General features: G+C 36.6%; 1 protein-coding gene across 1 annotated transcript in view; it reads left to right on the forward strand.

Annotated features, from left to right (window-relative positions):
- The window catches only part of LOC134803157 (cell adhesion molecule Dscam2-like), a 58890-nt gene that overhangs the window by 15737 nt on the left and 19181 nt on the right, over positions 1-23972 (forward strand). The window contains exons 5-20 of the mRNA XM_063775865.1: positions 251-342; positions 3856-4007; positions 5626-5716; positions 5902-6310; positions 11513-11648; positions 13221-13340; positions 15648-15824; positions 16423-16567; positions 16807-16955; positions 17269-17434; positions 17989-18125; positions 18417-18569; positions 18945-19035; positions 19808-19890; positions 21802-21936; positions 23749-23901. Of these exons, the coding sequence (XP_063631935.1) occupies positions 251-342; positions 3856-4007; positions 5626-5716; positions 5902-6310; positions 11513-11648; positions 13221-13340; positions 15648-15824; positions 16423-16567; positions 16807-16955; positions 17269-17434; positions 17989-18125; positions 18417-18569; positions 18945-19035; positions 19808-19890; positions 21802-21936; positions 23749-23901 (2389 nt within the window). The remainder of the gene's footprint in view (positions 1-250; positions 343-3855; positions 4008-5625; positions 5717-5901; positions 6311-11512; positions 11649-13220; positions 13341-15647; positions 15825-16422; positions 16568-16806; positions 16956-17268; positions 17435-17988; positions 18126-18416; positions 18570-18944; positions 19036-19807; positions 19891-21801; positions 21937-23748; positions 23902-23972) is intronic.

A 23972-nucleotide genomic window follows, 5' to 3' on the forward strand; every position in this document is an offset into this window, starting at 1 on the left:
ATTAATTTAACAGTGGAAAAAATTACTGTCTTGCGTGAGACTTGAACTCACGGCCTCTGGATCGATACTCCAGCGCTCTGCCATCTGAGCCACCAAGACCTCATTCATAGCCAGCAAACAATCCAAGACAGTAAAAATAAAAAAAATAAATATTCTCAAGTTTTTAATTAATATTAACGTTACCTAATGAATCCTAATTATCTCTTTTTATCTAAGCAGTAGATAATAATAGTAAAACGTTTATGTACAGATACATCTCCAGTGCACCGTGAATGGACAGCATCCGGGGAAATTCATCTGGGAGAGGGACGGCATACTCGTCTCGTCAAATACCGATTCGAGGTAAAATTTGCATGAGCTTTAAAACCTTTTTTGTAAACGAATTCAATGTAAAGTGAACATGTAAGTACATACAGGTATGTATGTACAGGGCTACATAAAAATTTACTCTATTTCAAAGCTTAAAAATGAAAGAGACTGGCGTCCTTGAGACTTAACAAAAACCCACCCTACTGTGCAGGAATAGTTTTTTTTTAAACGGTTTAAACTGACAATACAAAGAAGAGAAATAATTTAAATAATTTTCTCTAAGTTAATTAAATATATGTAATATGCAAATGTGTGCAAATGAAAACTAACTTTTAAAATTATTCTACTGTAGTTTGTAGTGTCTCGGTAGGAAGAAATATTTACCTGATACATTATATCAAATGTATCCAGCTACTAACTAGCTGAATTAGACAACCTAAGTTATTTGGCGTCAATACCTGGAAGACTCAAAGGTATTTTAGGTAGGTACATACTAACTAACTTTATTACGTAAATCTTCAATCACATCAACCGGACGTTCATTTAATAAAAGAGAACTGCACGAGAAGTTAATTTGAAACTTTTTCATTTTTCTTATTTAATCCGCCGTCGCTCCAACGTTCATTTGTTTCTAGTGGCAATTTAGTCTTGTCTTACGTCGAGCAAGTCTCGGTACCTACTCTCAGTTGCGCTGCGAAATGCTGCCAGTTGTGGCACAATTTATGGGAGACATTTGTATTTGTTTATTTTCAAATTCAAGGACAAAGATAAATTGATAAAAAACTGGACAGTGTCCATGACTTTTTTAGCTCGTTAAATTACCTACAGTCCATGTTTACTGTTAGCAACAATTTATGGCGACTGGTAATGATTTAAGTTGCGGTTAAGGATTGGAAGTCTGGGGTAAAGCTTTACACAGCAGATACTCTGTGTATTGGGATACGTTACAGACTCCAAAGAATCCAATTTTAAGAAGCATAATTATCAATAATTTCAATTACAAGAAAAGGTACTTACCCAACTTAAGATGACAATAATTATACAATGTTTAGCTTGCTACAATTTCCACGGTGAACTTATGATCATGAAGATTATAAGTTCACCGCTGAAAATTTCCTATTTCTATTTGTTAAAATTATTTACCAATAGTATATTTATTGCAAAGGCCGCCGTGTTCTTTTCTCACATTTTGCCACGCGCTTATTATAATTTATTTATTTATTGTAACCCAATACTTCATTATATTCATCAATATAAGTATTATATTCTTCATTAAATACATACTTAAATGAATGAAATTAGAACTTTACAAATGGTAAATATTCCATGCTAAACTATGTAACTGTAGTCGTACGATACCAGGCCCGAAATAAACGAAACAATCTTACTATAACGAGATCTTTCACACGAAACATACATAAATAAACCCAAGCATCTCAAAGCCTTACAGTGACACATTTTTTTTGTGAGTGATGGTAAATTTTGTTGCCTCCCCTATAGGCCAGTCAAATAAGATTTTTTCAGGGATTAATTCCTAGCAAGCTGGAAATCGTCTGCCTTCATTTGGTTCTAAATTAGTGTAATCCGAGTTCGCTCCATTCCAGGAGTCGTGGAAAAATATTTGCTGCTTTTCAGTTCTTTGCTTATAGTTAAAAATTCGACGGAAAATTTGCTCTAATCATGATAAAAATTGACATCTAATTCGTAGTCAAAGATTGTATAAAATGGCCGCCACTTTGAATTTCTTGTTTTTGGTTAAATCGTGTTAAAATCCGAAAAGAAAATTACCAGTGTCTGATCCACAATAACCTTTCTCCATAGATCCACAATAGATTCCTTCTACATCGAATGGTTTTGTCAATCCAAGATAAAATGCATCTCCCAGGGCTCTCACAATTTATCCACACCTCCTGGGATGGAGCAAATTTCGGACCACATGAAGGTATTAAAATTATTTCCAGCTTGTTGGGAATCAATTCCTCAAAACGCTTTTTTTTATCTAATTTGACTGGCCTATGCCTACTATGTCAAAGCGTCCTATTATATTGCCACGGAGATGCAACCGTCCATGAATCAGAGTACGCCGCGCCACGTAAAGAGGTTTAATGCATGTATAAAAGCGGTAATAGGATCAGAGGTTGCATTTTAAAGTACAAAGAGAGTAAAATGCTAACTGTTTTGTAAATGCAAGCGATTTAAAATGTTTGTGCATATTTACAAAACCCTAGTTTTGTTATGTTACATAACATAAAATATGTACTAAGTACCTATTTTGTGCGATTGTTTTAGTACTAACTAAAAAGTACCTTATATTGTATTATGTAGATATGTAAAGTCGAAACAAAAACTCATGCTTTCAATTTGGCAGCTGGGCACTTTCACTTAACTGTGCACCTTTAACGGCCGGTTAGCAATCGTTACAAAACTGACGGTCAATGTCAAACCCCATTCATTTTGTCAGAAATGTAACGGTTAGACGTTACTGAAACACGACTTAAGTCGCGCTTTAAAGTGCAAGTTAAAATGAAAATGCCCAGCTACTTAATGTAGTGTTTGGCAGTTATGTAATGGACGCTCGACGGCTTTACCTGTACATTTCGATAAGCAGTAACTTTGCATCAATGAATTTTTAGTTTTGTGTTATAAACTTATAAACAATACTACCTACCTATCCTTTTGTCAATCAAATATTACTACTAAAAATGCGATTTTCCCCAAAATGCACCGTATTTAATCGTTATTTGTTTTACAATGGGGGAAAGTAGTTGTTATAGGTACTCCTAGAGCTGTTGATACTTGAGCAAGCGAAATATAACAAAATTGAAAATTCTAAAAGTGAAGTATTGAACGTTGCGAGGGTGTCAAGGCACGAGGGATAAACACACTTAGCTACCGAGTGAAACAACATTTTTAACCACATCAAAGCGAGGAAAATACTAACTGTAAAACAATACCAATGCAATCCAATCCAAATTAATGCTTATTAATATTTATCAAATTATCATTAAAAATCAATCAATTTCACCAGCCAACATGAGTTACCAACTCAAAATTTGCATCAAGTTACTTTGGCACTCTTGTTGATAAAATACAACGTTCTCATCCGTTTTTGAATAATAAAGAGAGCCTTTACTAGCTGGTGTGGTGCAAATATCTTAACTATATGTACAATTGTACATTATATCGTTAGATATATGTATAAGTACCTTCATGTCTACCCAGTTCCTTCCACGTATATCCCTGGGGAGTGATGGGACAAGTACGGAGTATGTTCGGTCAATCCTTTGAATATTAGAGCGCTTTATCCGAGACTCCTCTCTACTAAGTCGTATAATTTACAATTTAATGATGACGTCGGCATCAGATATATTATCTGTGTTGTATTAAGTAGTGCATAAAATATCTGGACATTTATAGCTACATAAGGGTTTGATAATTGAAGTGCCGACTTGAAACATATCTGTCGCTAGTGCATATAAAATGGGATATAAATATTTTATTTTATCCTTTTTGAAGACTGTTTTTTAAAGTTTTTTTTATCCACAGATACGGCATCAGCCAAACATTGTCTCCCAATGGCGGGGTGACGTCACAACTGAACATATCACATATTCGGGTGGACGATGGAGGCCTGTACGCGTGCGTTGCTCACCATGGAGAGACTCAGTTGGCGCACCATGACCGGATAAATGTATATGGTCAGTATATCTATTTCTCTTAAACTATTCCACCTAAAACAATCGGCGCGATTCGGGAAACGAATTAGATATGAAATAGTAAAGATATGTGACGTTCCACGGCAAAAAGTACCTTATGGCGGCTGGCGCTTACGCTATTATTAACGCCGCTCCAATATTCAGCCGGGGCAATGGTACCTTTTGCCGTGGAACGTCACATATCTTTACTATTTCATATCTAGTGAATCTCTAATTCGTTTCCCGAATCGCGCTGAATGTATCTATGAACGATGGCCCTCGACGGCGTAGTGACGTCGAGATTGAATACCAATACTATAGGTAGTATGGCCAACATAGCGTTGCTCATTTTGAAGAGCTACAGGCTACAGATAGATGGTCCACCATGACGGCATCTATTACAATATTGATATCGAGCCTTCTCTTGGAACTGAACATGTCACATACCTATTAATAAGTATGTACCTATGTATGACGAAAGCTTGTAGCTGACGAAAGTATGTTGTTTTTCATAGATACCCAAGTCCTGATAGAAAAGACTTTTTGCGTCAAGACGACTCACAGACTTCAAAATCTATTGGTAGCCACAACTATCACAACGCATAGATAGTTGTAGATAGACTATTGTACGAAAGTTTCCCTTCCCAGGCAAACTTACTTCACAAGATAAATAAACCAAAAACTTGCAGCATAACTACAAGCCACGATCGATCATTCTCGATAACAAAGGGAAAGCAACATAAAATCATCTTTGTATGTGTGATATAAAGTCTAAATTCAAGTGTACGAAGTTTAGATTTGAGCTATTTTATTGCAACTGGGGACGCTGAAGATTGAATATTTTAGACGCGGAATGTGAAATGTGCCTGGTGTTTGTTGCGGATAAAATGCACGCATACCTATATAATTTTGTTTGGGATAATATGCCAGTACGCTAGTTTACGAAAAGTATTCTTTATTTATTGCGATAAGTTCAAAATATTCGAAACCGTTTTATCGTAGATGGTCTATTATACATTTATAAAAAGATAATGATACTTTCGAGAGTACTACTATATTATTGAAATAATAACATTCACAGAAAGTTCTGTTGCGTGTGATTTCATAACTGCACTCTGAGTAAACTGATTTAAGTAGGTACCTCTTCTAGTAGTACCCGTAGCATGAGTCACTTACAGTGTCAAAATTGACATAGGTACATATACCTACGCTAACGTCTACGTAATTTACTTTCTATAGATCCCGCTCGCACTAATATGCGAGTACGAGCGAGATGCATAGAAAGTAAGTTACGTTCTCGATATCGTTTATGTCAGTGCCAAACTGCCAAACTGGTGGTAGTCACATAGGTGTCGTCTATTAACGAATCTCTGATGTATTTTATTTATTAATTCGTAGGTTAGTAACGTGATTAATATTAAGCCATCAAATTATAGATATACTACCCTTCCAATGCTCAGGGTCGCCTGAACTACACTGCAAACAGACCTACAACGGATAGTCATGGGCCATGACGGCACTATAAGGAAACACTCTGTTACCTGTTCAATCCTGTTGTGTGCGTTCGCTACGGAACATTAAAACTAAAAAATAAAATTTGTACAACACATATTTGTTACAGGTCCCCCGTATATCCGTACGTTGCCCCCATTCAAGGTTCAAAGCGGGCAGAGTGTCACTCTCAGGTGCCCTTACTACGGCTACCCCGTGAGGTACCTTTTATCATGTATTTCATTTGTAAAAAAGGTTTCTGGGTTGTATAACGAGAAAAAGGTCGTACATTTGAAGTATAAAAATATTCCAGTTTGTCATATGTATCTGACTTAATTAATTTAAAGTGATCATGTAATACTAATGGTAAAATATCTAAAAGTAAATAAACTCTTTTTGATTCCAGAGAAATTACGTGGGAATTCAAGGGCAAAGAAATCAAGCCCGACATATCACAGTCCAGTCGCTACCGACGCTCCGTGCCCTCCAGCATAGAAATATTTGGCAGAAAACCCAAGTTAAGAATCAAAAGAGACGCTACAGTAACAAGCGATGGTGTAATAAACATAGCTAAAGTAAACAAGAATGATAATGGTGGGAGCTATGCTTGCGTCGTGAGGAGCCCTTCAGGGGAGATGGCTAAGAGATCTTTTGAATTACAAGTCGTGGAAGCACCACAGCTGGAAGAAATTATGCTAGCACCAGACTTACAAGAAGGACAAATAGTGCAGATACATTGTAATTTGAAGAGCGGGGATTCTCCTGTGTATTATTCGTGGTTGAAGGATGGGAAGAAAATACCGAATCATCTAAAGGTGATTTTATTTTATAACAAATTTAAACTGTATTAATTACCTATTTGATTGTTTATTTTCATAATTCTGATACGGAAAATCCTTGGAATTATTTTATTTTTGCTCGATACAAATATTAAAGGAACAAATAAAATCAAACGAATTTAAAAAAAATCTCCTCAAAACATAGATTAACCGAGTGATTAGCTACTCTTGGTATTTACTACTGTCTTTTCTTTTTATAACACAAATGCTGCGCACTTTACGACAACTAGAGAGGTTTGCCAAGATTCACATTCATCATAGCTCCAGGATAGCAGAAGAGCCTGGATTTGCATTTTGGCTTGACTTAACCGACAATCTTTTATATTACAGATTTTGAGTAATTTGTTGTATATGTGCGGAAACAGAAATGCCTTAAACCGTTTAGCAAAAGCAGATTTAACGCTCAGTTTCGGGACTTGGAATATTCTTTTCTGTAACATATTTGTCAGATTGAATGACTGACTAGTATCTCTGTGCATGAGCATGGCAACACGTAAAATGAATAATTTTCTCCCTGACAAAACCTGAGCTTCACTACAGAGAGCATGAGTAGGATATCGTCGGGGTCTACGTAAGGAAACCTTAAGTACCGCCCTTTGAGCTCTTTCCAAGTCTATTAAAGTGGACTTAGCACAGCCTCCCCACGCAAGAATGCAATAATCTAGAATAGATTGACATAGTGCCAGATATACCATTTTAAGAGTTTGTCCATCTGTAGCCTCTCTTAGTAACTTCATTGTATAAATGAGTTTCCGAACCCTACCCGCTGCCCAAGTAACACACAAGCAGGATAATAGAGTAAAATTATCATCTTATTCAAATTAATATTGCATAAATTTTGTGTATAAGCGGTGGAAATTACTAAATTCGGAATAACAAAATATGTGGGCCTAGTGGGGCCTAAATGCTGAATAAATTTTGCATAGTATCGGGTTTGCATATTAAAGCTGAATAATACTTATTTCTTACACAGTTAGTCAGACATTATTCAGCTTAAAGCATTTGCGGTTACTAAAAGCTGCATAATAGCAGCATTAGCAACAATTAGCTGTATATATTTTGTGTCGTGAGATATTAAGCAGACAATATTAAGAAAAATGTGATAGTGGCTACTAAATGCTGAAAAGAAGCGTCGGTGAAGACTTTCAACTGTATAAAAGCGGTTGCAGTTTCTGTTTTAATGCTAGTTTTTGAATAAAGGTGGACGCTATTACTGGAAGCTGTAATGAAATCCACATATTATTTGTTATTCAGTAGCTGCATATATGGGTTAGTTATGGCTTTTATAGACATAACGTCTGAATAATAAATACTAAAACAACACTTATACTTAAGTTATAGCGATTTTAGTTCACATATACTATCTTTTCTTGCTAAAAGCTGCAAAATGAACGCAATGAGCAGCGCTATTCAAACTACTGCTTAGTATCAACAAATGCGCGGTGGAGAGGGTTCCGTAGCTTTATAAGTTTATACACGGTCAACAGTGCTACTTGAGCCTGTTTGCTTTGAGCTTGAGCGTGTTTTTATTTTATTTTGAACGCATCTTGCGTATTTATTCTTTAATCCACCATTATTTAAAAAATCGAGGTTTAGTTTTCTTAACAATTCTCTTCGATTGGTTATTTTACACAAGATGCATTGTCGTTTTAATGACGTAAAACAATTGCTAGCTACCATCGTAAACACTGTTAACTGACCATTTGCATACCTTACTGCAACGAGATAAAGTTTACCAATGGCCATTTAAGGTTGTTGCTAGTTTGCAAACAAGGTGGCAAATGCTAGTTATTGATATTGTTGCATTAAAAACTTGTAGACTGGACTGGGTATGTGAAAAATAAAATAATCACCCCCATTAAAATATAGCGAAATCGGTTCTCCTGTCGATTTTGAACGGACTGTTTTTAGGTTTCAAGTGGGTCTACTCATACCCATCCCACACTATACTCGTACTCATACCTAAATAATACTGCCCATACCAAACTATACTTGTACTCATACCCGTGATACCCGGTACTAATATACCCGCACCTTCGCACCTATACCATATTCATATTCATACCATACTCGTAACCACACCATACTCATACTATACACATCTTCGTACTCACTTCGTACATCTTTGCGTATACCTTTACCTACTACATATTTGTCGGAACTGATAACGGAAAAAATAACTGTGTAGTCTGCCGTGCCCCCAGATTTATCATATAACTTAAATATTATATCGCGTTTATAATATTAGTAGGAAGTAGGATTGAATATTGCCCGTGTTACATACCTATAATGTTTCTCATCAAACTAGTGAGGATCTATGTGGTTTTTACCATTTGTGTATAGAACCCTAATATGCTTTAAGATTGCGAAAACAATTACTATTATACTGATGTTATTCAAAACTTGTGGTTCTAAAACCATTATTATCTAACATGTAGCTTAGTAACGCGAATAATGTGAATGCCTATTCAGAAATTTAGCACATAATAGCTGTGGCAGCAGCTTATATTCAGCACAGTCGGACGCCATTATGGTTGCTCATATTCTAACCTCTAAAATTAAATAGGAATTTAAAATGAACTGAAAAACCCATTTATATTCATTTATAAAACTAGTTTTATCGTAGCATAACTTGTTAAAGTACATTTTCTATCACTAAAACATCTAAACACCGCAAAAAAATTACAAATTTAAAAGTGGAGTACTACATTTTCTATATTTACTTTCTAAACAGTGCATTATTTACGCGGCGCTTTAAAATTTTAAATAAAATGTATATATATATTAACAGTAAAGTCGCATGCGCAATGAAATTGATGTTATGTAAACATCAAATCAATATATGGGTAATGTCCTCCTTATTTTGTATTCACTTCAGACACTACACTTTGACACGAGTTCACAAATTAAAATGGAAGACAAATCATACACAAATAGCTGAATATATTTTCTGTAACAATGCACTTTTGAACCAAAAGCTGCATAACGTGTGACTAACTGAGTTATTCTATACAAAGCTGGATAACTTTGGTTTAAAAGCGGTATAGAAGCTTTTGACAGCCTCTATACAAGTGTTATTCAGCGATTCAATGTGTGGGCACACACTTATACAGCTATTACATTACTGTTATTCAGTAATAAGCGGCGTGGGCTAGCCCACTTTGCGCCCAAACCTGCTGTATAACGTCTGTATCGCTTATACAGACGTTATACAGCTACGTTATTCAGCATACCGTACTGTATGCTGAATAACGCTCTATTATTCAAACAATATTCAGCTACTTTTGTGTTACTTGGGTGTTATCACGATGTGCTTTTTAAAATTAAGTTTCTCGTCTATTTCTATTCCTAAGTATCTTAAAGAGTTAGCTCTGTCAATGCTGTCACAAAGGCATGAGCAGGGCGAAAGGCCACAATATACGTCACAATTTATAGCATGGATCTTAAGGTTGGTCATTGATGGAGGGGGGCTTGAAGACGCAGATTTATGGAAGCACAAGAATTTGGTCTTGTCTGGATTCAGAGTCAAAATATTTTGATCCAGCCACTGAGACAGCCTTTGGAGGCCTAGCGTTGATACGGCTTTGACCTGGTCCCAAGAGTGACCATGAAAGATTATGGCAGTGTCATCTGTGTTTCACTATTTGAAAGGTCGAGAGACAAAACATCATTTATATATGCGATGAATAGCGTTGGGCCCAAGATGCTGCCCTGGGGAACCCCAAATGACACAGGCATTGGTTCACTGATTAGGTTACCGATTTTAACACGCTGATCCCTGTCAGTCAAGTAACTAGAGAACCAGTTCAAAGCGTTTCCACGGATGCCAAGTGCTTCCAGTTTTCTCAAGAGGATAGGAGTGGAGACCGTGTCGAAAGCTTTTGCGAGGTCTAAAAATACCCCCAAGCAACACCGGCCCTCATCTAAGTGTTTGACTACACTGTCTACCAAAAGAGTCACAGCCTGCTCAGTGGACCTGCCCTTGCGGAACCCAAACTGCCGATCTGAGAGGATGGAATATTTTTCTAAGAAGCTAACCAGTCTTTTATTGACGATACATTCCAGAAGCTTCGAGTACGCTCCAAGAAGGGATATGGGGCGGTAATTACACGGCGAATGGGTTTTTCCTCCTTTATGGATTGGAATTATAGCAGCAGTTTTCCATTCTTGTGGAATCGAACCAGAAGAGAAACTTAGGTTAAAAATTGCCGCCAGTGGCTCCGATATGATAGTACCTATATTCTTTAGCAGTCTGTTAGTTATGCCATCATTGCCAGGAGCACTATTTACATCTAGCCTACTAATTAGCCCGGCCACTTCTTCTGCATCTGTTGGTTTCATAAAAAAGGAATTGGAGTACGCATTCCCATTGGCATTGTCTTGTACCTTTAGTGTCTTGTACCTTCTTGTATTTCATGCATGGTGTAAAATATTTTATTTTAAATACAGTATAATACCTACCTTATTCACAGTTTATTACAATTATCTGTTGATAATAGTGACCTATATTTGCATAATTTAAAACAACAAAACCTAGCCAAACAAATAATTATTATTGATAATCGGAGTTGAAAACTGCTTTTACTTAGCAGTATTACGTGTTCATTTCCATTTCAATAATTAGTTATTCGAGAGTACAATCAGCATCAATAATTAACGGACGAAATAACCAGCCCAAAGTTCCTGCCACCCAGTAAATACTTTACCAAACAGATATTTCCAATCATCATATCTCTACAGTATACATTCAAAAGTATCTGCCACAGTCTCAGGGCAGACTTAGGGCTGAATTAGACAGCGCGCGAACTCGCACGCGATTTTAGTTACAATGGGGTCTGTTGGTTACGTCCAATTCAACTGACCGATCAAAACCCGCAATGTAATGAAACTAGCATGCGAGTCTTTATACAGACAGAGGCATATCTTTTCTTGTTGAACTATTAGATAATGTAGATGTAGATACATATTTGACGCGCATACTGATCCTCTGTTTTTGATGCTAATTGTACTGCTTGTAGCAATATTATTAATATATTGGGTATTATAAATTGTTTTGTAGTGATGTTTGCATTTATGCAATTTACATTTCAGTATTTACTCTGTATCTGATTCTGTTATACATAGGTGGTTTCTGTAAACTCGCTTGGAATCCTGGTAGTAATTATGTGTCCTTTTCAGATAGTGGAGAGGAGTCTGGAAGTGTTCAGCGTGCTGATAATAAAGAATGTCTCGTTGGACCACTGCGGCACGTACACTTGCGTGGCCGCAAACCACGTGGCCAAAGTCAACCGGACAGTCAACCTCTACATAAAAGGTATCTGTACTCTGTAGGCCTTGCACATGATTGGCGCGACAGTATCTCGCCCGCGAGATAGACTACCTGTCGGCCCGGTTCGAACTTTAAGATACGTCAAATAATAATTCTAGAAACGATGTGGATTTGATCTGTAAGTGTCAAATGTGACGTTTATTCAAACAAAAACGTCACTTTATTCGTTTCTAGATCTATTAATTGACGTATCTTAAAGTTCGAATCAGGCAGTTTATTTTTCTGTTTTATTAATTAAAGAGAGACGGGTAGTCTATCTCGCGGGCGAGATACTGTCGCGCCAATCATGTGCTAGCCCGGCTGGTATACATTTCAATAGAAAATTAAGTTATTTTTACTTTCTCCTATACAGATATATTGCTGAAGTTCCTCTTGGTTTGGTTTATATTCTGACAGAAATAAATTATCCAGGCTAACCTTAATAATAACAACGGTTTTGAGATCAAAATGGCTGATTTTACATAGTTTGTAGCCAGAAATCCTGTTTAGTATTTCTAAATTAATTATTATCTTACACAACAAAGCCACAGTTAGCGAAACTAAATACAATGAATATTAAATTGATTCATGAAATATGTGCTAATTAAAGCAGCGAAAAGCAATACAGAAGCAACATCAATTTATTTAAATGGATCCTTATTATCCTAATTGAATTCAGGCCGTTTAAAGTATCTTGGATTCCGCTCTAACTTTTGTTAATTAAGTATAATTTGATTTGAGAGTATATAATTGGATGAGACTTGGCTTGGTAATGGAGTTGGCCCTGCAAGGTCTGCAAGGTCGTATATTCTCTGATTTAACCTAAAACTTACCAAGGCTTTCCAAATTGCATGCCTAATATTTGAGCAATTGTTTAGAAATATTATTTCGAGCATCAAGCCAATATACCGGTTCCATACAGCAGTTATATACTTACATAACATAATATTGTAGCTATGTACTTATACAGTGTTGCAGTTATTATAAGCCGAGGCGCAATTGGATTCGTTCAGTAACGTTGCAATTAATGCGTTACATTTGAATACTGTTTCTTATTGCGACTCTCTCTCCAGTTAAAAGATAATCCCGGACTAACTGTTCAATTATCCTCTATTTCAACCCTTTAAGTAATGGTCTCTAAGATAAAAAACTATCCTTCATGTCGCTTTAGATTATAAACTATAATAATCTGTAAACCATATTTAATCCAAATATATCCAGTCGCTTTGACTGAATAAGGAAGAAACATAATATATATTTACAGTCATTTAGGTTATTTTTTATTGTAAGTTTGTTATTAATAATATTTATGGTTTTAATAAATTACCCCATGGTTATTACAAGCAAAAAAAAAAAAGATTCTTTTTCTTCTTTTTCCATCCCTTTTCCCATTATTTGGGGTCGGGCCTCCTCACATATTTACGCCAAGACGTTCTATCTTGGGTTGTCGATTCTGACATATGGGCTTGCTTGAGGTCTCCTTTTATTTTAGACAACCAGGTCGATGGTTTGATAGACATATAAGATTGTAATGAAATTAATTAATTTAAAAAGTTTCATTAATTTTTCTTCTAACAGTGGCCCCTAAGTGGAGCGAAGAGCCGCAGAATACGTCATTGCTCTTGGGACGGAGCGGTCACATTTCCTGCAGTGCTAACGGCTATCCTCAGCCTCAAACTCACTGGCTAAAGAAAGATGGTAAGTTTAACCTTTACTATCTCACATTCAGAAGTTCTGTTAGAACTAAATAAAAAAATATTTTAATATAATAACAATTGGAGATCTTTACAAAACTATATACCTATTCATCATCATCATCATGGTGGCCTTTTGGTGATCCAATCTTGGATGTAGGCCTCTTCCCTCTTCTTCCACTCCTGTCAATCTTGTGCTCGATTCATCCAGTAGTCCATCCATATTATAGAGAAGCAAACAACCTTCTTTTCAAATTGACACCTTCATCTAGCTGTCAGTTTGTTATTCTGGCTTTGCCAGCATGTCTCCCAGGTACGGTTGACATTATTTGTGCTAAGTAGACTACTAATGCTAATTTAATACTTGAGTAGTATCTAGCTTATTAGATATATGTTCAAAATTATCTCAACATCTGAATATCTTCCCCACGGCCTAAATGAATTCCCTAACGAACGTCGGTCGGTAATAATTGCTACTTTACCGCCAAGGTTGTCATAAAATGTTCTTTGAAAGCATCTTATGGTTTAAGTTGTTAAAAAGCCGAGTTACAAATGTCTTGAATTGCAAGCTAATTAGGAAACTATCTTATATGGGTATATTTATCCCGTTGTTAACCATTATATTTGGTATAAGGTGTATTAACACACATCTGCCTAATGTTGCGTAATAATGTTGTGGATTCGCCGAACTCCAAATCCGCTTAACTATTATTATGTTCTCGTAATTCATCATCATTAGTTATGTGTTTGGGCTGATTTCATTATTAATGCCTTCTACTGACGTTGCATAGCGATTATATCTACGTGATTTGCATAAGATTTGCGCTGATGGTACATAAATATAAATACTATAGCCATGTAGGCAACTGATAAGGTTTAGACACCAATTTAAGAAGTGTCACAAACATTAAATGTTACGTTATTATATGTGCATTCTATGTTGAACATAATATTTAAACTTAAAGACTGAAACTAGACCAAAACTAAACAAAGTCACTTTGCATAATGTTGATGTTGATATTTTAGTCAGAACCATGATTGAAACTATGTTTAGTATCTCAATTAAATTACGTGACTGTATAGCAACGTGTTGTAATCATTTCAGAGCGTTAGCGTACCTACCTATTTGATGAAAACTAAACTAGCGTGTATAAACTTTTACTCTACGGGCGCGAGGCGTAAGCATCGAAAAATCCGTATTTGCTTAAAGCTTCAAAATAGGTTTTCAGAAAACATGTATAAATCGCTTTGGTTGGAGCAATCTGTAAAAGTAAATAAAATACTTTGTGAATCCATCAGCGAGCAAATAAAATTCATTGAACTGGAACAGGATTCAACCCAATTTTAGTTCGTTATAATGACGAGTCTGACGTGTGATCAAACTGATCAACGAATGTGGTAGGTAATTTATTTAAGAAGCGGAAAATGTGGTTACTTTTAGAACCACGAATGCGTGGAAATGTCACTAATCTTGTTAAAAGAACACATTAAATTGGATACGTCCGGTCGATGTACGAAATGCTAATAGTAAAAAAATTACAGCAGTCGGTACCAATAAAGGCCAGAGCACGTGCACGTGCACGTCACGCACGCGCAAGCCGGTGTGCACAGGCCTTTAAATGTTGGAGCCGCACACGCACACGTCACGCAAGCGGTGTGCCGTCTCTCATAAGGATCTGTATACTACAACGCGCAAGTGCACGTGCACGTCTACGCACACGCATCCGGTGTGCACAGGCCTTATGCGATTAAAACACAACCCTTAGGGTAGGTAACCTCCTAGTATTTCGAAGGTGCCTCCCTAAGAACTACAAAAATATTAATTTCATATTTTTCTTAGTTAAAGAGTTATGCTAAGTAAGTTAGCAATAAATAAAACCTTAAAATAAAATGTGACATCAATAAAATAGTATTTGCACTTGTATATTTACTTACTGTGTTTATTTTTGCGCCTTTTTGAGCCTGAAGAAGATTGCTGTTTATTTTTTCACCATTAACTTGTGCCAGACTCACTCGGTTCTTATTTATCCTCCTAGGGCCCAGCCATACAAATGAAAAATCCAAAATTTGCCATTGAAATTTTAACCTATAGTGTAGGAAATAGAGCTGATTTTGCGTTGTTAGAAAATTAAACGAAACAAAGCAAAAGCAACTCTGTTCCAATTGAATAGGTTTTAAATTTAATCGGACTGAAGAGGTACTATAGGTAGGACCTTGGGCCTTGGACCTTTAGGAGGATAATAATAGGTATTACATATTTAGATCAAAACATGTTAATATAAGTATATTTTTTTTATTTATAATTATTTAGTTGTATCGGAGGCATGGCGTCCAGTTCTGGAGGTGGCCGGAGGTGGGGTCCTGAGTTTGTCGAATGGTTCCTTGATGTTTGACACCGTGGCGCTGTCAGACGCTGGTCTTTACACTTGCCATGTTGAAAATGGAGTTGGAGAAGCACTTAGCAAGACTATATGGATATCTGTTAACAGTAAGTACCTAGTTAATTATGTATTATTTTCCACTGTTCAGGTTAAGTTAACGACCTATGAAAATTGGGGTTGAAAATGTTGAAGTCCTCGGGCCTCAAATGCACTTTTTTTAACATTTTTTATTATTATTAAAGTCATGATGATACATTATGTTACAGGGTGTCTTCTTCTTCCTCGCGTTGTCCCGGCATTTGGCCACGGCTCATAGGAGCCTGGGGTCCGCTTGGCTACTAATCCCAAGATTTGGCGTAGGCACTAGTTTTTACGAAAGCGACTGCCATCTGACCTTCCAACCCAGAGGGTAAACTAGGCCTTATTGGGATTAGTTCGGTTTCCTCACGATGTTTTCCTTCACTGAAAAGCGACTGGTAAATATCAAATGATATTTCGTACATAAGTTCCGAAAAACTCATTGGTACGAGCCGGGGTTTGAACCCGCGACCTCCGGATTGAAAGTCGCACGCTCTTACCGCTAGGCCACCAGCGCTTTTTTTACAGGGTGTAACACATTATGTTACAGGGTGTATTAAGTAGATAATCGTAAAACAAACTAAAATAAATTAACGTCCCTACTTTATACAATTTATTTTTCTACAGAACCGGTTACTTTCGATACCGTACTAAGGAATATGACAGCAAAACTCGGCCAACAAGTCACTATAGAATGCCAAGCAAAGGGTGACGATCCTATAAGGATCATGTGGACTAGGAATGAGAAGCCAATTAACCCATTGACACAAAGGTAAGTTATTTTTTTTAACAAATTACGTTAGAATATTAAAGATAGGTACGTTTGGAAACGAATACCTACCTATGTATCGATCGGCTTTGTGCGTAAATATGTTTACACCAATGTTTAAGGTTATTTGAAGCAGAAATCCTCACAAATGGTATCTATTTATTCTCATAATATCTGTCTAAGTAGTTGATTGAAAATATGAGTAAACAAAAATATACATTTCATACCTGTCAATATTTCAGGGTTAAAATATCAGAAGCAAAAACAGACGAAGGTATAACCAGTGTGCTGGAACTTCTGCAAACGGAAACAAGCGATGCCGCCCTGTATCAGTGCAGGGCGGGCAACCCCTTCGGCGCTGACGTTTACAGCGTCTACCTCAATATTTTGGGTAAACAGTTAAACAACTCTGTAATTGACGAGTTTCTGACTTAAAGTAAACGTTAACTCAAAACTTGTTAGTCACTGTTTCCAAATACTGATGTTCGTTCAGCCCCTGTGTTTACACTTTGTTAAACGTTTTTAATACGTAGGGATACTACCGTAGTATATTTACCTATTAATGTATTAGTCTCTTTGGAAATCACGAAACTAAAAATTCACTAATGACTGAATTTTCTCTATTTTTAGCTGTGTGCTCGGTCTTCAGTTTTTTTAGTCGTTTGTTTTTTTTTGGGTTTACAACAGTTTTTGATTTTTTGTAGAACCGCCATCTCCTCCGACGGACTTATCAGTAGATTCGATAAAAAGTCGGTCAGTGAAACTATCGTGGCGCGACATGGCCCGCTCTCTGGCACAATATTACACAGTGCAGATCACTAATAGTCAAAGACTCTCATGGAGTACTGCAAGAGCGATCAATGTCTCCAGGTATATATTGTTTTTAAAATAATTTATACATCACGTTATATTTTTTGCAATTTATTACGTAAAAAGAACAATTTTATATTATGTAAAATTGTTCCTAGGTAAATATTTTACCTTATATAATATTACAAGATAAAATTAAAATCTAGTAGCTGTATGAAATTACCTGCCTTGTTCATTTATATTTCGCTTAGCTGCAACTTTTCAGATTCCGGGAAAAGATTTTTAATTACTTAGTGCTCCCGTTTAAACCTTATGTGAATGAATAAATGGAAATTTTATCATTCTCTGAGTGACGTTACATCGTATCAATCTGTATTGCATAAGCATTTTAACATGGACACCAACTCACAGTGAAAAACTATACGCCATGTAAAGCCTGACCAGGAATATATGATCATGCGCCATGTTGTGGAATTTCATTGGAACAAATTTTTTCATACTATTTTGAACTGTCACCCAGACACAACATGAGGATAACAGCGCCCTCTTGACAATGATCATATTCAGGCATATTCAGGCTTCAGAAATTGAACATTATTTGTTTTGTTTAATAGAACAGATGAAATACGGCATGTCGTGGAAATAGAAGACCTCCAGCCGTCAACAGGATACACGGCTAGAGTAGCTGGCGGCAACCAGGCCGATTTGAGTCTCTTTTCGACGCCAGTACGCCTCACAACTACTGAAGAAGGTAATACCTGTGCTAATACGTAATACTTACTTAATACAAGTAAATGAGTGCTGGTCTTCCTGTAACTTCTCCCAATGCAGTCAGCACCCTCCTCATAGTGTTTTGTTTCTGCCGGTGAGTAAGGTTGCCAGAGCTCAATGAGGGTGTGGAGTGTTAAGGTCGGCAGCGCGCATAGTTGTAAGCGTCGATAGGCTACGGAAATTGCTTCAGGCGGGCCATATGCTTGTTTGTCACCGATGTAGTGTATAAAAAACTATTTAACAGTTTTTAGTGATTTTTTTTTCCTTGTAGCTCCAACCTCCCCTCCGTTGGCGGTTCAGCTGGAACAGACGGAGTCTCCAGGGGAGATCAGGGTGCGGTGGCTTCCGCCTCCAGCCGACGCACACAATGGACTTATACTTGGTTACAGACTTAGGGCGGTGCCACAATTGGGCGGAATTAAAGGTACTACTTAAATTACTTAAATATTTTTTTTAACAAAGCAAAAATGTCTGAAATCGAATATCAAAGTGAAGAAATGTCTCTCTAGAGAGTTAGACTAAGAGAAGCCTGCAAAGATTCTGATAGCACACGCAGTGCAAGTGTCATTTATTCGTCATAATTTCATAGAACTTTGACGTTTAAAATAACACTTGCACTGTGATGCGAACAAAAATGTTGCAGACTTTTCTTGGTCTAACTCTAGTAAATTTTAACATGTTCGGAAAATAGCTTTCTTAACCAAGCACATACTTAATATATTGAAGCATTTATTTATTTTGAATAATAATTAATGTACGAAGAACAATTTTGTGTTAAAATGTGATATTTATTTAACAGAAAACCAAGAGCCAAGTGATAAGATCATTAAAACAGCTTCATTGTACTCGAAACAAGAAAACACAATAACAGGACTGTTGAAAGGCGTCAGGTAAAAGCAACTTTTCAAAATAATCTTATTTCGATATCAGCTCCAAACTTAATAACCTACAAATAGTTAAATCGAGCGTTTATGTTGCCGGAGTGCAAAGATTCCATATCAGTCACGCTCCCTGTACAATGTTAAATGTTTGTAGTTTTTTTTTCTATATTTACCCGACATCACGACGCAAAGGAGGCCAGGAGGGTAATTTGTTTATCAGTGTATGTATGTAGGTTTGTTTCTTTATTTGGCACCCATGGTATAATAATATACTCCGCCTGGTACTCTCTTCCCGTCTTTTCTAGGTCACCTAACTGACACAAGCCTACGTCATCATGCGACAGCGCTATATGATAATATGCGATAGCGCTATGTATAGCGGCCATGTTGTTGTGACGTAGGCCCGTGTCACTCTGGGAAGAGAAGACCATGTTTTATTAGACTATGTTTGGCACCCTAGAACCCAACGGGTGGGTAGATTTTGATGATTCTTACGTCAATCGATTTGGCCTGTCACTTCCACGTGTCACTGAAGATAATAAAACACAATTTGGCGCCATTCTGACCCCGTGAAAAGAAAGAAAAACGATGTGTCAAGTGGGGTACCTATTTAAAAAAAATATCTTTAGGTTTTTTGATAATTTAGCAAATTGACTGACCTTTTTCTATCTACTAATATTGATTGAAAGTTGGTTAGCAACCGTTTTCACTTAAATAATTTATTATTATTACTTACGCTGTAAAACTTTCTGTATTTTTTATTTTTTATTTGCTTGTTTAGGTATGCTGTGTCAGTTGCGGCCTTTAATAGTGCTGGGACTGGACCGTTTTCAATTCCTTTATTTCAAGATACCAGGGAAGGTGGTAAGTTTAAGTAACCTTTATCTGATATCAATAGCTTGAACTTGTACAATTTAACCTAAATATTTAAGCATTTGTCTGGATTTTAGCAATCTGGAATCGTAAAACTTACTAGACTTTCTAACTTTAGCTATTTTTATTAGTTTGAAAGATTAAAACTATCGACTGATGTGGGTCAGAAATCGACGTGACCTGATATAGTTATTACTTGAAGGCAATCTATCTAATACTTTGATATTTCAATTTATAACAATTTCACGCTATTCAGTGATAGGTCTGCACTCCAGTAGCATATCCGTGACATAGAATTGACTTCTACCTTCATGAAATGATTATTTCCTTTATTTATTTTTTGCACAATTGATGATTAGGTACCCTTACGTGTTCTTTGATACCAGAATATACCAGCATTTATTGTCATTTATGATTTAACGTCACTGAAAAACTACAGGTTCACTATCGACCTTTCCTGTAGCGTTACTAAAACAATATCAAGTTAGCAAAAGCATTTGGACGGTCACCCATAACCACATTGTGGTTATGTTTTATGGCAGACCCCCTTTAATCTGAGATTCGATCGTATTCATGAAACTTTGTAACAGTCGTAATATGTAACAATTGGAATACGTAACAATTGTTACGGGTGAATTAACAATGATCCCATTTTGTGAATTCCCCTCGTAAAGCTTTATTGGCGTCATTAAAATTACCGCCCAAAAGTTTCTTATTGCTTTTATAATTGCTTCTCACCTTGCCCGTTTTTTGGAGCCGGATTCGGTTAAATACGTACTTATGTATCATCATCATCATCATCATCATATTTATATTATTTTTTATCTACCTTTATGTATTGTTGTACCTGTATTGTACGTCATACAGACATTGAACATTTTCTTCTGTACCCGAAAGTTATATTTATCTAGAGTTAGACCAAGAAAAGTCTGCAACGATTTTGATAGCAGACTCAGTGCAAATGTTACTTTTAAACGTCAAACTTCTATGAAATTATTTTTGTCTAACTCTATTTACCTAACGGAACCTTTTTTTAATAAGCTTAAGAAACATCAAATCGAATCAGAGAGGCGGAAGACTTGCCCTCGTGAGGAGTTTTTTTTTTCATGCAACTTATTTATCAAAAAAATGTACACATATCATTTTGTTCAAATAAACGTGTTCACCTTTCATTTCCTTTCATACAACAAGACTGAATGAATGAACGACGCACATATTACAAAACCATATCAGTGACACACTGATAAAATCAATGAGATAAATAAACCCATCTTACTTTTTTTATAGAGAAAAGTTTTGTTCGAGTTTTAAATACCAGAATCTGCAACTGGGAATAATTAACGTTGGAAAAGCTGGAAATATAATTTAAAATTCCCTTTATTTTTGTTGTGAGCACGTTAAGTTTGTTGAAAATTTCTGAGAAGTTTCAAGTACGATAAATCTAGGCTATTGTTGTAAACAAAAAGTAAACATGCCTCCGAGGCTGTTGGTTTAGACATTTAAATCATTTAAGTTAACGGCCTAGTTAGGAACTTTGTACTCGTGTAATGAAATGACTTTTGTTTTATTATTTCTTGCAAACTTTCCAATCTCTATGTTAATTTCTTCGTTCTTCTCAAAAACGTAATTATGAGGGTTTTATGGAGTCGGTTATTTCTACGCTTAGCTAAATTTGCATGGCAAGTATGGCAACACGAGTTTTATAACTGTAGGGTTTATACTTTAAATACTTTTACAAACATTGAGGACATTTGGTTTACTCCCACGTATATAATAAATCGTGGGCTGCGCCCATTGGCTCAGCCTGCTAGATGGACTGATATGCAACTCTGTCGTTACATCAGAGTCAGAGTTGCTTCTTAAAATACAGTCCTTATTTCTACCAATTTCGTTCGCTTACAGCACCAGAGGAAGGCCCGTCGGCAGTGGAATGTGGTGGTATGACATCGTCGGGTCTGCGAGTGAGCTGGCAGCCCATTCCACCGCACAAACAGGCAGGGGCACTCATTGGATATACAGTGTTATATGCAGCGCAAGGTTTGTTATGATTCAGTTTCATTTTTAATAGACCTGTGCAGTTTTATGTTATATCTAGCCGGCCTAGCCAAAATGACAATCGCTATCGCTACTATACTATCGCTACTTACTACTATAACGAAACGATTTGTGTCTCTCTATCACTCTTCCATACCTATTAGTGCGACAGTGACTGGTGCGTTTCGATCGCTACGGAGCGCAAGCGATTGGCATATTCGCTACGCGGCCTCACGGCCTGGATACTAGTGCTAACTCCGAATTCATGGCAATTTTTTTCAAAAACCTAAGACAAAGTCGTAATAAAGCGGTAACATGAGGTCGACTTTATATGGTATATGTACCTCTCCGGTAGGCCGTAACGTACACCTGCTTCTACGGGCGCAAAACAGGGCGCGTAGCCAACGTGCCAATCGTTAATGCTCCATAGCGTAACGTAGTCATCTTTCTCTATCACTTTTCCCCACTAGTGCGACAGTGACAGTTGCGCTTTGTTCACTACGGAGCGTTAACGATTGCACGTTGGCTACGCACCCAGGTTGACAAGTTTATGGAATATTTAGGTACAGACAGTGCAAGAAGGTAAATAGGTTTTAGTAACAGAAGAAGAATCGTGTTCAATAGATCATACCAAACACTTTGTCATGTAATAGAAATCGCATGCAAGTTCTCGCTTAATAAACTATTGTCGATCGCGCATATTATTCGACCTATTCGCTATCCGGAAATATTATGACAAAATTGGTGCCATATTTTGGGCATTGATCCGATTTACGGAAAAATAGGCACGTGCCTGAACAGCATAAAAATGTACATAAGTGGTACCCACCAATAATGTTACGAGAAATAAATTATTTGTGCAAGCACGTAATCCTGTCAAACAACATTTCTCCGAAAACATTATTACTCCGGATTTGTCAGGAAGGAGTAGGTATTTTGCTGGACTGGTACCATTATTTTCCGGGAATGTTTAGGTATCCTTGTATAATGGTATTTATAAACAATATTATAAGTAAAATACCCACGAAAACAAAACCACATTTTAATGTAGCTACGTTTAGATTTCTAATCGCACGGCTAAAGAAATTTACTTATAGTCTATTTTTATTCCTAAATTATATTCTAATATATTTATATAAGTTGGTATACCTACCTAAATAGTAGTTATTTGAAAATATGAATGTAGTTACCTATGCGTTGGATAAATTGCCGAAAATATACGGCACGACCCTTTGCTGAAAGCTGTGCTTTCGGCTTTGTGCGATGCTTTTGAGAGCGGTTACCCCATGTCAGATGTTATTGCAGATATACTTTCCCGCATATATCACAGTCGATTTTATAGAGGAAGTTTTTCCGACGTCTAGCTATACTCTGCAAAGTGAATATGTAGGTCATACTAAAAGCTTTTAGCTCTGGTATCATCCCTGAATTTGCAAAAAAAGGATAAGAATACAGATTTGAGCTATATTCGATCACAAACTTTTCTACGTTTATATTATGGTTGCTTCAGGGTAAGCCCCATGGTGGAAGTCATTCAATTCATGATCTACATAGTTAATTCAGCTCTCGGAACATGGTGTGACGTAGAACAATACCTTGAATTATTTACTATAACCCTTGATACATACATAACTACATATATTGTACTCGTTATACCAAATGTGCTAGTTTTACATCCGAATACCTGCTTATTAAGACTGATTAAGTACAGAATTAGAGATGCTTAGTAAATTTATTAGCATGGCCGAAAAGGAAAGTTTTTGACATATTCATGGAACATTGTGATATAAGAATACTTATTTTCTTATTTCGCAGGTCGCCAGTGGCACAATGCAACAACTCTAGTCACGGAGCTTAGACTCCAAGGCCTTTCCAAGTTCACCAACTACACAATCAAAGTAGCGGGCTTCTCGAACTACGGCCTCGGCCCGTTCTCTTTCCCTATTGTTTGTGCCACACTACAGGACGGTAAGTTACACTGGACCGCAACTTAGGGATTGCTTTGACAAAAGTATTGCTTTGTTCAAGATATTGACTGG

Source organism: Cydia splendana, chromosome 2 (assembly GCF_910591565.1).
Source record: "Cydia splendana chromosome 2, ilCydSple1.2, whole genome shotgun sequence".
Taxonomy (NCBI): domain Eukaryota; kingdom Metazoa; phylum Arthropoda; class Insecta; order Lepidoptera; family Tortricidae; genus Cydia; species Cydia splendana.